Source organism: Larus michahellis, chromosome 2 (assembly GCF_964199755.1).
Source record: "Larus michahellis chromosome 2, bLarMic1.1, whole genome shotgun sequence".
Taxonomy (NCBI): domain Eukaryota; kingdom Metazoa; phylum Chordata; class Aves; order Charadriiformes; family Laridae; genus Larus; species Larus michahellis.
In genome coordinates, this window is record NC_133897.1 from 21,234,811 (window position 1) to 21,249,039 (window position 14,229).

Sequence of the window (14,229 nt, forward strand, 5' to 3'; positions counted from 1 at the left end):
AGCATAAATAATAAATAAAATAAGTAAGAGTAACACCTAATAATACCTCAAATATATCATAGCAATTTTTCAATGAAACAAAGTTTTTTGGTTGATCATTGCAGATTAAGGAAGACATCCGGACTAACAATGTGGTTTTTCTTTAAAAAACCACAACTCTTGTTTGATGAGCACAGTGCGAACTTACTACAGTAGAGATCTACTCAAAAATCTCTCACAGCATTGCTCTAGAGATGCCTATAAAAACCACGATGAAGTAGCAGCTCCATGAAAGGAACAAATAAATAACAGAGTTTCTTCATACAAATGTTTTAGGATTTTGCCACCTGTGGAATTTCAGTTTTACGGTATACAGAGACAATTATCACTGCTACCAATCACCATTATTTCGTGCACAGGTTCTGCAGGGGTCTGGTTTTGAGTTTGTTTTCTTTCACGGTGAAAAGCAGAAGACTAAAATGTGTACTTTGAGGTAAAAGGGACAGCTGCAGTTAATGCAGCCTTACAAAATGCTACATCTTACAGAGCAGTTTTTAAGTATACCTGAGGTGGTGTGTTTGTCATTTTGATTGTACAATAATTAACTAATCCCAGGTGCCAAGCTTGATACTATTATGAGGTGTTTGTTATGCTAATGTACACTAAAAGCATTACTCTTTTTCCCATAATACATATAATGTGTTACTGTAAGGTTAGAAAAATATGAGGTAGTCAAATCAGTAATTCCATGATAAGCATGATAACTGAAACAGAAGTTCCTACTTTTTCTCTTACTAAAATAAAAGAAAATTTAAATTAAAACAAATTTATCTGTTTATATAGTTCTTCCTGACCTCCACAACAGATCATTTTGCTTTGCCATCTATACCAACTGGTGTCAGGTCCAGTAGATTACACAAAGTTGATTATCAGGCTGACACAGAATACAGCAGAAGTTAACACAGAACTTCAGCAGGCAACAAATCAAGCAACAAGATGCCACCTTTGCTCTTTATCCTGCAGACTTTAAAGATACATGTTACTGAATACACTCAGATAGAGTAACTTTCTAATGAAATTTTATTTACACAGTCACACTCTGTCAGTCTTCCCAAATAAATAGACTTTCAACACAAGTTGACATGAAGAGGTATGTTAAAAAAGAAAAAATTACACTCCTACAGTCAGTAAAGGACAGGTGCCCAGAAACAGAAATACTATTCGTCAGCACCAAAAGTAACAGACTGCTGCATGAAGTCAACCCTTTTTGAAAACCAGGGAACCCACACAAAAACTCAGTCTTAGGAAACAGGAACCAGGTTCTGCAGCTCATAGATAGATTAAAGACCATCTATACACTGAGCAACATATGTTACGTACTTATTGACCAGTTTTTAGACGTGTTTTAGAGGCATTCTTCTTTCCCTCTGACTTAACAGAATTTGAAACAAGTAACAGATAAGAATCACCATTAGCATCCATATCACACAATTCTCATTTGAATAATATTTATCTAGCATTACTTCAATAATTAAAGTTGAAGTACTTTAATGGTGTTTGCAAAACACTTTTCTTCTCGTTATCTTTAGCATTCTTACAATTTTGCTTCATATGTCAAGAACACTTAGAAGTATTAGACAGTCACATCTATTAAAACAATTAAGAAAACTTTAAAAATAAATAAAAACCATAGAATCATAGAAAAAATGCAGTGGGATACTGCATTACTGAGGGGAGTCTGGAGCTTTTTTCCCTAAAAAGTTACACAAAAAATCACAATGTTCAAATAACATTATTAAGTTTATGAAATAAGGCAATTAGCAGAGCAGTGACATAATTAGAATTGCCTTTGCAACACTCTACTTTATACAGTACTTTAAATTGACTCTTCAGGACTAAATCAGAACACTATTTTTTTTAAAGGGAAAAAACGGAAATTACTGCTCATGCAGCTGAACGGTAACCCAAAGAACTGCAGTCTGTTCCTATTTTTGCCACAGAATCTTACTGATGCATGGCAGGTCAATTTTATCTTCTCACAGTCAGTTACTCAGATAGTGAATGAACACTTGAGCCGAGTGTTTAGGGCTTGATTTGTAACAACCCACACAGACCATTAAAATACATTAAAAAGCATCGAGTGCCTTTCTCCCAAATGAAATTCATAGCCCTGACATATGAATGTAGGCTCCCTCACAACATATTGGGAAAGTTTGGGCAGTTCAGAATGCAGTTCACAAACGAACACACAGCTAGCCCATGGAAACTTTCAGTCAGTAAACGTGTGTTTTAAAAATTTTCCCTTCCTGTGGGCCTAACAACCAAACTCATGGTTTCAGCATAACACGCTGAATGTCACACACTGTCTCAAACTCTTCTTAGATGTTCAAGTTTCTCCCCTCATAATCAGAGAAGGTGTAATGTTTCCTAAAGATGTTACAGTTTGAGAAACCCATAACAATTTATTGTCTTTTAGACAATCATTCTATCATCCAATGACCCCTCCCCCACCCCAGGAAAGGGAACTGGGGAAAACAAGGAAACACAAGGGCTGAAATATAAATAGATTTAATACGGTAACACTAAATCATTAACAATAATACTAAAGAACCAGTATTGATCCCGATACCAATGTAAAACATACAAGGATTATACTCAGCCAATTCTATCAGCAGGAAGCTGTGCACTCCCAGCAGTGGACAGCAAATGTCAGACACTGCGAGCACTGAGGCTTCGGGAGGAAGGGAAGGGCTCAGGGGTCCGGCACCGGGGCAAGGAGTTCTCTGGACCGCCACCATCAAGGGACAGAGAGAACTACGCAGCAAACACTCTAATTTATACTGTATGTGATGTTCACCATATAAAATAATCCTGTTGGCCAGGCCGGGCCTCTCTCCTCCTCATCCATGCACCTGGCAAGGCTCAAAAACACCGAGACCTTGAATCCCACATAGCCTAGCTGGCTAGAAAGTAAATATTTTCATGAATTCAGACACTAGAGACATCTAAAAGTGCAGTTTTCCCAAGCATTAGAAGAGAAGTTAGTCCTCTGTCACTCAAACCAGGACAAAGAACAGGACAAGCAGCAAGGAGAGGCCCACAATGAATTCTCTTTAGCCCGCAGCTCAGCGTTTAGAACACCTGTCCTGGCTCCTGCATTTTAGGTTCTCCTCAGAGTGACACCATCCAACTTCTGTAACAGTGCCCTGGGGCTCCTTGTCACTACTTTGCTCTTTTTCCCCTCTTTAATCACCACTTCTTACACATTTTTGGTCTTCAGTCACAAGCCCGTTATTATTTATTTTACATCATATGAGTCATCATAGCAAAGAGTTATAAATTTCCCCTTCCAGCTCAGTCCAGACCAAAGCACTTCTAGTAGAAAAGGAATTTGTGTAATTCAGCTGCTATATAGTACTTACTCACTATGTGGTAAATACACATTTTTCAGAAGTCTTAAACATATGATGCTAGTAAGCTTGCCTAATTTTCACATAAGTGGCAAGAAACACTTCCTTTACACAAAGGTCATATCCCAGACATGTTTAGTTCCTTCTTTAGCCCCTTCCAAAGATAAGGCTGCCAGGGACATTAGCAAAGCAAGGTATTCTTACACAGCCTCATGGTGGCCTAAGTTTTTCCCTAAAAAGCTTGAGGTAAACACCTCAGCCCTGAAAAAAGAGATATTATAATGTGATGCCAAGCAATGTACTACCAACCCTACTTATGAGGCACATAGCCTCATCTCTAATCATTTCTAAATAACATCTCTGCCATAGAAACTAACAATACTTAGTGCAGCAGTAATCAGAATATAATTAAGCTACTTATTCTGTAGATTCAAATACCTCATTAAAATTAAATCATACCAAAGGTTTAGTTTGGGTTTGGTTTTTCTTAATTATTATACCCTTATATATTTGCTATTGATTTTGTAAGCACAGTGCCCAGAAGAGACTAAAAACATATTATGAAGGAAAATACATGCTTTCAACTCAGTGTCTGTTTACAAAAACAACAGCTATCCACATCAGCATTTTCAGACCAACCTCTTCTTATTGCAGAATAATATTTTATATGCAAATGGATTGCTTTTGAGGTCTGAGCAATAAAAATGGTTCCAATCCTCAACTCACACAGCTTCTGCTTGGCAAAAGGGAAAGCTTTAAGGATGTCTAAAAATCAGATTATCCAAATTTCCTAAGAACAAGATGAAAGATAAAGTAGAAACTAGTGTGCCCTTCCTGGGAGGGGAGGGGGAGACACCACTGTATCTGGGAAGAAAGGTATACGTATTTGCTGTAATATCTAGATTCCAAACGGATTTATAGAAGAGGGAAATAAGGAAAGTCACCCTAAAAAATGACCCTACTCCTCCAAGATACACTGTGTATTTGATTCACTATATCAAATAAGACATCACATGCAGAAGGTAATCAAATTTACCAAGAAAATGAGCCTCCGTACCACATACGGTTCATTGACTGAAGATTAGCATTTTGCAAAGCACAGGTCATTCTTTAGCTACAGAACACATAAGATTAAAAAAGCCAAACAAAAAAATCAGTAGCCACAAAAAGTTAGGCGATTAACAGCTTTAGGAAATTGCAACTTTTTTCACCACTTTGTGGTTTTAACTAGAATAGTGTTTTGTTATTATACAACATAAATAAAGCAAATTAAACAATGTGAAATAATAGGTCAGTGCTTCACACCGCATTGCTTCACTTGGTATTACAGATCATGAGATCTTCTGGATTACCATGTTTCAGCTTATGAAAGGCAGAAAAAACTTTAATATCCTACCTAACTTCAAGTCACAGAAATAGGTCAGGACTTGTAAAGGCAAGCCACAACATTAACTATTTCTAGAGATCCACAAAACACTTCCAGAGCAGGAGAAGCAAGCAGCTAGCAGAAAAAAATAACTGATACATTGGCTGAACACACTCTGTTAGAAAGGCCCTCCAAGTACCCCCTGAAGATTTTACAGGTATTACAACCTGAAGCAGCATAGTATCTCCAAAGTCACTAAAAAAAGCAACAACAAAAACCCCAAACCACAGGTTTTTTGCACTGCTCAGACATACAAAACTGAATATAGGCTTCATGCTCATACTTCAAAGTTTCTTCAAATTTAACTTCAAAGTTTTGTCAATGTGAGTAAAAATCCATAAATACATTTTGACAAAACAGGACCTGAAATATGATAGTGGTGAAAAACTAAGCAAACTAAGATAAAAAAATATGGCAAATATGGGTAAGGTTTTACCTTGCAGGTAATTCTGTAGTCTATAATTCAAGATTGTTTTTTCCACCAATGTGTTACTAAGAAAAATTGATTTTCCAAAATCCCATACTATTCTTATGTTAGTCATAAATTCAGATTTAGAAGTACAACCACATCGCAATGCACAGTCTCTCCCCTGCATTACCAGATGAAAATGGAACTATTCACCTACATCAATAACCAGACCTAAAGACACTTTTTAGAAGATTATCCAAGAACAATGGAGATCAACACCCATTCAAAGTCAAAGTGAGCTTAAAAACCAAATCAAATATTAAGGAGGCTAAGGGTCTGAAGACTGACATTTGTTATTCAATTTCCTGTCACTATAAATATAGCTCCTTCATATAATACACATTTGGCCAATACACTCTTTGATTTCAATTTTTTATGTAATGATTTTGAACAATGCAAAACTAAGTCTCCCCACACCTGCAGAAAAAAATCTATTAAGTTAGTTGTACAGGATGCATGCAAGTGAGGAGTTTTGCATCTATTATTAGAGGGCTAAAAAAGAGCCAAAGCAAATTTGCATTATTGTGCCACTGTCTGTTATCACTCTGTGTTGGATTTAAATGACAAATTTCCCATAGGCAACTATTAATCTAGCAGTAATAAAAACGTAAAGTAATAATCATTACAAATTTAAAATTCTTTTTTACAAATATGTAAAGTTAAATTGTGTTTATCAGCACACTTGCTAAAAGATCTACCCCTGTATGTCTTTCCCACCTAGTCACAAATGCTACACAAAATAATCTCTAATGGAAAACTATGCAAGGAAACTGTATGGAAACAGCCTTCCCGACGGGTATATTTCAGTGTGTATCCCAAAAGTGATGATAAACAGGAATAGGAAGGAGCACATACCAGTGCACCTGAAGATGTTTCCTCATTGGACCCTAGTACCTACCTCCTGTTTATCATCTGTGTTATTAATTATTCAGTGTTTCAGGAACAAGATTTCCTTCACGCTTTTTAGCAAAAACTAAGTTTATCAGAAAGTGCTACTATTAAGCAGATGTGCCACATAATTAGCAACGACAAATCCACTTACTTTTTTCTCCTTCTCATGATGTTTATCCTGAGAGTGAGAGGAAGAATCACTTAAACTTTGATCATATGACCTATTAGATCCCCGTTTGCTCTTTTTCTAAAAAGAGAAAATATATTTATGGATAGAGAAAAGGAACCATTTGAATAAATAAAAAGTATAAAGCATTTCAACTGATAAGATGCCTTACTGCTTGAAGAAAAAAAAAACTTCAGTAACTGAAAAATTACTGACAAATTACTAACACTAATAATATGAACAAGACTAACCAATGTATACCAGGAAAAAAAGCTATGGTCATGTATGCATTTACAAGCAGCAGACATAATTGCTTGTATTTCTGTAATTATTGAGAGCCTAGTCTGGGACTGAAAATACTTTATGTTAGGCCAGTGTTCAAAAGGTTTGTTATTTTATCTTAACTGAGGTGGCTTTATAAAGATGCTTCAGGTCAGTGGTTTGCCAACCAAAGTTTTCAGTGGTATAGTAGATATACCCCACCCACCATCTTCATTTAGTAGTAAATACTAAACACCTGTATTTACCAGGCATAAACAGTCACAGTAATCCTAAAGAACCACTAAAACACTTAAGTGATCTTGCCAGTCTTTACTGTTCTTACCACTGTAGTTTCGTAACGGAAAGCTAACTAATTACATGTCAAATATGGAGTTATGTCTTTATCATTAAACTTGCTTTTTAAATAAACATACGTGTTCTCAATCATAGCTGTACTGGAACATACAAATCAAATGCGTAATTGTGTAAGAGCTTGCCTTCACTGCTAAGTAATAGAGCGTTTTTTGTCATTTTGTATACTTAGCTCAAGATAATAAAAAAAATAAAATCTTAGCTTATTAAGGGCCTAGAAAGCCCTGACTTATCTTCATTATGAAGCAAACTCATCAATATTCACAAAAGCACAGAGCTAACCTCACCAAGCTTATCTTCCAGAAAGCTAAAATGCTTCATTTGCCCTGTGTTTTTACCTCATTGCAACCTATTCAAAAGTCACCCAAGTATTCACCTTTTTTAGCAGTGAAAACAAGAAATAATCAAGTTTAACTATACTCATGGCAGTATCTGAACTCAAGTTTACATATTTTAATTTTCATAATTCAATATTCATAAAAAACATTTTTTAAATATCAGTAAGTCCTTCAAGTCCACACACACACACGTACACAGAAACAGATATCTGGATCTGTCAAACTGATGATAAGAAGTGACAGGAAAGAATCCAGAGGTGTGATCCAAAACCTACTGAAATAACTGAGATATTTCAAAGTTTTTTGTTTGCTTGGTTTGTTTTTTTGTAAAATCAAACCTCAGGTCACTTCCTTGAGGTTGTGTTTCAGAAAACTTAGAGGCAGGGAATATCCACTGGCTACACGGTGAGAGATAGGACAAAAGGAAAAAACACACACACAAAAAAAAAAAAGTAACAGAGGCAGAAAGAAATGGAGGGCTTATTTACTCTCTCATATACAGGATAACAAGTAATATTTTCTAGATTATTCCAAAATGGACTAAATTCCTAGAAGATAACTAATCAAATTGCAAAAGAAAACAGTACAGGAACCTAATGAAAAAAACACTAAATGTGCATGCTGTTTCTGCCAGAGGGTAAAAACCAACACATCTAGAAAGTAACCACTTATACAAACATTTTCAGCCAGTATTTCTGTAACTGTCATTAAAACATTGTTTCAACAAAATAGAATCTACCCTCTGAGCTACATGAAAATATTATTTCTAGTATTAATGGCAATTCAGAGTGAAAAAATAAGTGACATTTATTTATAGAATTTAATGAATACATACCAGTTTACTAAAATGGTATTTACAGTAGCCACAGTATTGGACGTTATCTGCACCATTGCCTTCTTCTTCACAAAGAAGTCCCGCAAACTGTGCACTAAAAATAAACGAAATGACATTCAAGAAAAGCAATTTTACATCAACTTGTACCACACTATTACAGCAGATAATGTATGGATACTTACATCTGCATTTAACAGAAGCGATTTCCAAACAAGTGACTTCTAGTGGCATGCAAGCACATAACCAACCTTTGTAGCCCAGTGAAAAACATGTTTATACTTTGGCCTGATGCCTTTTTCATAGTCTTTAAGCCATTCACACAAGCTTATAGCTTGAAAATCTACATTTATTATGCAGCTACTCCAACAAATAAACAAACCAAGCAATTTACAATGATTCTTAGCTCAAATTCAAGCCAGAAATTACCTATGGAAAGAACAGTTTTTAACAAAACCATACTGTAGATCCAAAGAGCAAATTTTTCTCAAGTTCCAAACATCTTTCTGTGCTTTGCCAGGAAAATTACTTTTTTTTTTTAAAATAATACTTCAATGACATAATAAATCAAACTATATTTATTGGTTTAAAAGACTGTGGCAGGTTAATTTCTTTTAAAAAGAACAAGACTTACAACTTTCCTTGCCTGGGCTAATTACTACCTTATTCTACTACATTTTTTCAAATCAAATTTGCTTTTCCCCATTTGTAATGTTGATTTATTTTCTTTATCAAAACCAACTTAGACATTGAAAAAACAAATATTCAGCTTCATTTTCTATATCATTTTCATTAGCATAATAATGTAATGTTACAGTCAGAATGATGCACGGGAGTATTTAAATGAAAGAACAATACATAAGGCAGCTTATTTTCATTGCTTTTTAAAATCACTTTCCCCTCCATTTATACATTATGTTCTTAGGCAATCTAGAAATACTGCTTCCTAAATACATGCACACCTACAGCAGATGTCAACTACAGAAAACATTTAACAGGATCTCTTTAAGCAAAAATCTATTGTTCTAAGCTTGCCATACAAAAATGGATGAACCCAAGCTCATTCTTCCTTAGACATTATAACCCAATATTGATACACCTCACCTTGGATCTCTGCCTTCTGTAGTTTTCACATTTTTCTTCCATTTTTTAAATATTGCAGAACTCTCTCAATATCCTCAGTCACAGTACTCTCTGACTAGATATCATTTTATAGTACATACCTAGCGTTTTTTAGAATCAAAAAATACTAAAAAATGACAAGGTAAGTATTTTCATTTTGGATCTAATTCTCATGTTCTTTACAGCATTCACTGAAAACAGAGTTTTGGAAGAAAGAAGAAAAGACTGAAAGGATTCTTGTATGCATCCAATTGTTCGAAAGAAGAGAGACGTTTTCATTCAAACACTTGGATATATACATTTTTTCACATCTGTAAGTAACTTCTTTATATGTTATGCATGCTTTGGGAACACAATCCATTTTCACCACAAAAAGAAACTTGACATTGATCACATCCAATGAAAAATTAAGATGCTTATGAAAGAGTAAAACCTGCCAGATAGTTAAGTAATTAAAATAAATTAAAAAAAAGCAGAGCTGCCAAGAAATCAGCGCCTAAGCTACAGAACTATATCCTTTAAGATCTGCACAAGACATTCAAAGTATCACTTGATTACGCTGAAGAAAATATATTTGAGTAATTTAAGTAGGTGTGCAAATACCTGACTCTGTTGGTCATGAAGCAGCGTACTGGGGCACTCATAAAACAGACAGGTAAATCCAGATTATGTAGCTAGACAATCTGTGTAAATCTGCTATCTATCTATTGCAAATTAGCTTCAGCTGAATTTGAAAAAACAAATAGTGCCTGTAAATTTTGGGGTGGAACTCCTTTTGCCTCCTTCTAGCTGTTGACATGTAGTTTTATCTAATTATCCAGCCTCTTTTAGAAGTCCATAAAGTGAGACAAGCAACTCCTGAATGCAAGCAAACCTAAATATCTTAAAGTGGAATAAATTAGATGGTGGACACAGCTGTTTTTCTCCAATGGCTATACATGAAACCTAAATGAATAGTTCAGGATAGAGGTGTACCATTTAGATAAAACCAGTGAGGTGAATTACCCCCAAATGTTTGGAAATCTGGACCAGAAGGGGTGAGTCTAGTGCATTTTTATGTATAGTTCAATAATTTTTCCCACTGCTTTACCAAAAGCACGCATAAAATCAGTTAGCAGAAGGTAAACAAACAATGTCTTCACATTCTCATATCCTATAAAATATCATCTAAGAAAAACTAAGAAAAAAACCACTAAACCTTATTCACTGTAGCACACAGCATTTAATACAACCCAAGGGAGTATTTTCAGACAGCTTTTGCAGCTCACAGCAATGTCTATGCTACCACTGTCATATTGTTAGTAAACTCTATTATAATGAAGTTAGGTACTTCCACAAAAACCACTTCACTTCTTTACTCAGAAATTCACTAAATAAAGAGTTTATTCATTACATTGTGTGCATTGATTCTTTTTGGAACATCAGATATGTTAAATAATAAAATATACTTACCATGTTACATGAAAAGCTTGTCGACATCCATGTTTGTTACATGTCATACAAGCACCAGTGGCTGCTTTACTTTCTCTGCCTTGTTCATCACAAATATAGCATGTCTATCAAAGAGAAAATACTTAACATGATAAGCATACAAATGAATTCTGTTACTCACAGGAGATTCTATGGTGAGAACTACTGGATTTTGCAGCTAAGCTTATATAAGAACTTCTTCATAAAAAGTCTAATTATGTTTGTTTGCAAAAGGAGATCACCTGGTAGACACTTGGGATCTGTGTAACACTTCATCAACACTAAAGCAATACAAATACTAATTTACTTAAATTCTGTATCGCTATTCAACTAGCCAAATGGTTAAACAGCCAAGGGTCAATAGCACTAGGCTTCAGCATTTTCCTTGCTTTCAAGTTTGTGTTTATGTCCTCTTAGGTTCCAATCATTTTCACATTCATTTAACATTACCTGTATTGGTGGCATTCAGAAACATCAAATTAGACTGAGTGCCTAATGGTACAAGATATATACATGTATATGTCTACAACGTTACGTACAGAAGAACTGCAAACTTAAAATTTTATTTGTACATTTGGTGTAAAGAATTTTCAGAAGGCTCATAGCATGTTTCAATATTCATATGATGCTTAGTTACCTTTAATTAAATATGGTGTTTAACAGAACTCTGCTTTAATTTCAGCATGACTTGGACAGCCCCACAAATATCTTAGAAACTAATCAAGCAAGAACCTTCTGTAAACAAAGCTTAAATTAGTATATTAAACCCATCTCAACCTCAAAAACAAGCTAAAATTAAAACAATCTGTCTGAAAATCTTTCCATAGCATTTCTGTCAATTTATTTGTTTTACTGGGATTTGTAATTTGCAATATTTTCAATTGTAATTTGTAATATTTTCAAAAACATTCTCAGTGAAATGGAAAAAAAAATTAAGACAAAAAGAATCCAAAATCTTTCTCATTATTTGATTTTTTTTTTTTAACATGTGGCAAATAAACATAGATACATGCTGTATGGAATCTCACTACTATACTAGACATCGCTGCAATCTCTCACCAGCATTCCAGGAAGAAACATCAGGCAAAACTAAATCTCTTTCAATTTTTTACTGTCCTAGTTACTGAAATACCATTTAGAGATTCTATTGTATCACAATTATGTGTAAAATTTAACAATTTAAGAATAGATTCTTAATGAAAGTATCCTCCAGCACTGAGGCAGTGAAGTGTCTGTTTTTAAATGAGAGAGAACCTTATTGAGGTAACAAACATCAGCAACACACTGCTACCTCTGTAGAAATCCATTACAAGATCTTAGATGAGAAAAGATAAACCTTTTTTTTCCCCCCAAAAAAAAAAAAAAAACCTGTCTACATTTAAACTGTAACTGACTTATTGCAATTGTATCACAACCTCCCTTCAGTAAGGCAGAGAATCAGTAGAATAAAAAATAAAAAGAACACCAACCAGGGGAAGTAGAAAATACAGTTTAAGAAAAATGGACCAAGATACTACCAAAATAAAAAAATAAAAAGGATATAACGCAAAACCAGTATTACTTAGAAAGACATAATAATGAGTGAAATTCACAGATCAGAACAGCCGTTTACAGAAGTGTTTAGAACAACATTTAACATGAGACCTCAGCTAACTAAAGCGTTTTTGTTAACATGCAAGACTCTAGGGAAGGCAAGTCATTCTTGTACTGTTTCCACAAGACTTCTAAAAAGCATTAAACCCAATAGCTAATATATCCTAAAATCATACCCTATATCCTAATGTTTGAGGATTAGAAAGGTGATAATCCTACTTAATTCTTTGCCTTGCTCCCTTTGTACATCAAGGTAGTGCATACAGATAATTCAGTTGTTTGACAGGGTCTGAGACTGGCTGCGTTTTAGCTTCCCATACCATGATCTGACACATTTACATTTTAGGAAAAAACAAGGTCATGATCTATCAACCTCATCTAAGTAACTATATTAAGTGTAAGTAACTTCAAAAGTAAGGTACCTCTATAAATAGAGAGTTCAACAGATCCCATAAAACTTAAGCTCCAGTTACTGTTCTGTTTTTTCAGACTTTTGCCTTAGGATCTGTAACTCTTCCTCACTGCAGCTCAGGAAGAAAAGCAATAGAAGCATTCCTTTAGTAAGGATGTAGGCCCTGTTTTCCAACACTACATACTACATTTGGGGTCTGTGTTTCAGGACTACTTAAACCAATTTACAGTAAAATGACTGAAAAATGATAACAAACTACTAGCTACATTATGAACAAGTTTAAACACCACACGGTAGACTGCCTACCCATTTTAACAAGCTCAATGAACTTTTATTCTTTCTACAATAGTCATGAGAAGTATAAAACCTGTTTCCTAATCTTCCATATGAAACGGGGCTATCTTCATCTTCCTGTTCCAACACGGACAGTAAGTTCTCTCTAAAGCTGAACTTCTCATACTTCCACGTTCTCTTAGACACACATATGATTCCAGAAGCCTGAGAACCTTTCTCTTTCTTTCACAAAGCAGAAAAACCAAAGGCTTTCACACATTTGCCAATCCATGCAATTGCTACACCTCCTCTGAAACCTCTCGCATGTGGACGTGTAGAACTCTGTGTCTCATCACCCACAGCAGCGCTGCTCTTCAGAGCTTTCAAGAGAGTACTTAGACTTCTCCCAAAGTCATTGGAAAAAAAGCAAAACATTACACAAAGCTTTTGACTCAGGAAGGAAATTTTAGTCAAAACACACAAATATCTTAGTTTTTTTTAATAGCAAAATATCCATTTTGCAAAACTGTCTTTATGTTTCTGACAATATTTTTCCTTAAAGCTTCAAAACATAAACTTTCTTTGCAAAAGCAAAGACAGAAGGGAAGATGAGGCAAGAAAAACCTTATAAAACAGAAAGTAATTTCAGAAATACTTTACTCTACTTGTAACAACTATGCAACAGCATTCCCTGCTTGCAGAATCAAAGAAATTTTTCATTGCTGCAGCAAGTACTGAAATAAAAGTCTAACAGCTGTCTTTACTACTAGGCAGATCAAGAAACTCCAAATGCACTTATTTTTTAATCACCTCTTAAAAGAGATTCCTAAAAGTGGTAATTATATTCAATTACCACATACTTTCAAATGAACCTGAAAGAGACAAATAAAGCTAACATAAAATAAATAGATACTATCCATCCGTAACTATACAAGGAATAACAATCATCTACTAAATAGGAGAGCAACTACTAGTCCATTTCTTTTTGGAAGCAACTGTGTAAGAAGAGCTTTCCTGTTAGTTAACCCACTATTCAAGTCATTCAGTGGATTAATTCTGTAACATGATGGTTTTTATCCCAGAAGCAGGTAAACTTCAGGGCAACAGCAGCCAAATGTCTTTACATTGACAAGCCTCATGCTTTGGCGTCTGCTGTGTTTCTTCTTGCATTTAAGATTACTGTACTTTGTAATACTGTGTATTTTGCAGTATTCA

General features: G+C 34.8%; 1 protein-coding gene across 5 annotated transcripts in view; it reads right to left on the reverse strand.

Moving 5' to 3' along the window:
- MLLT10 (MLLT10 histone lysine methyltransferase DOT1L cofactor) overlaps positions 1-14,229 on the reverse strand; it is a 146,995-nt gene that overhangs the window by 84,488 nt on the left and 48,278 nt on the right. For 4 of the 5 annotated variants that reach the window (XM_074574494.1, XM_074574493.1, XM_074574492.1 and 1 more), the window contains exons 6-8: positions 10,719-10,822; positions 8,148-8,241; positions 6,327-6,422 (exon numbers count right to left, since the gene is read on the reverse strand). In XM_074574494.1, coding sequence (XP_074430595.1) covers positions 6,327-6,422; positions 8,148-8,241; positions 10,719-10,822 — 294 coding nt within the window. The remainder of the gene's footprint in view (positions 1-6,326; positions 6,423-8,147; positions 8,242-10,718; positions 10,823-14,229) is intronic. The other variant, XM_074574496.1, reaches the window with a different exon arrangement.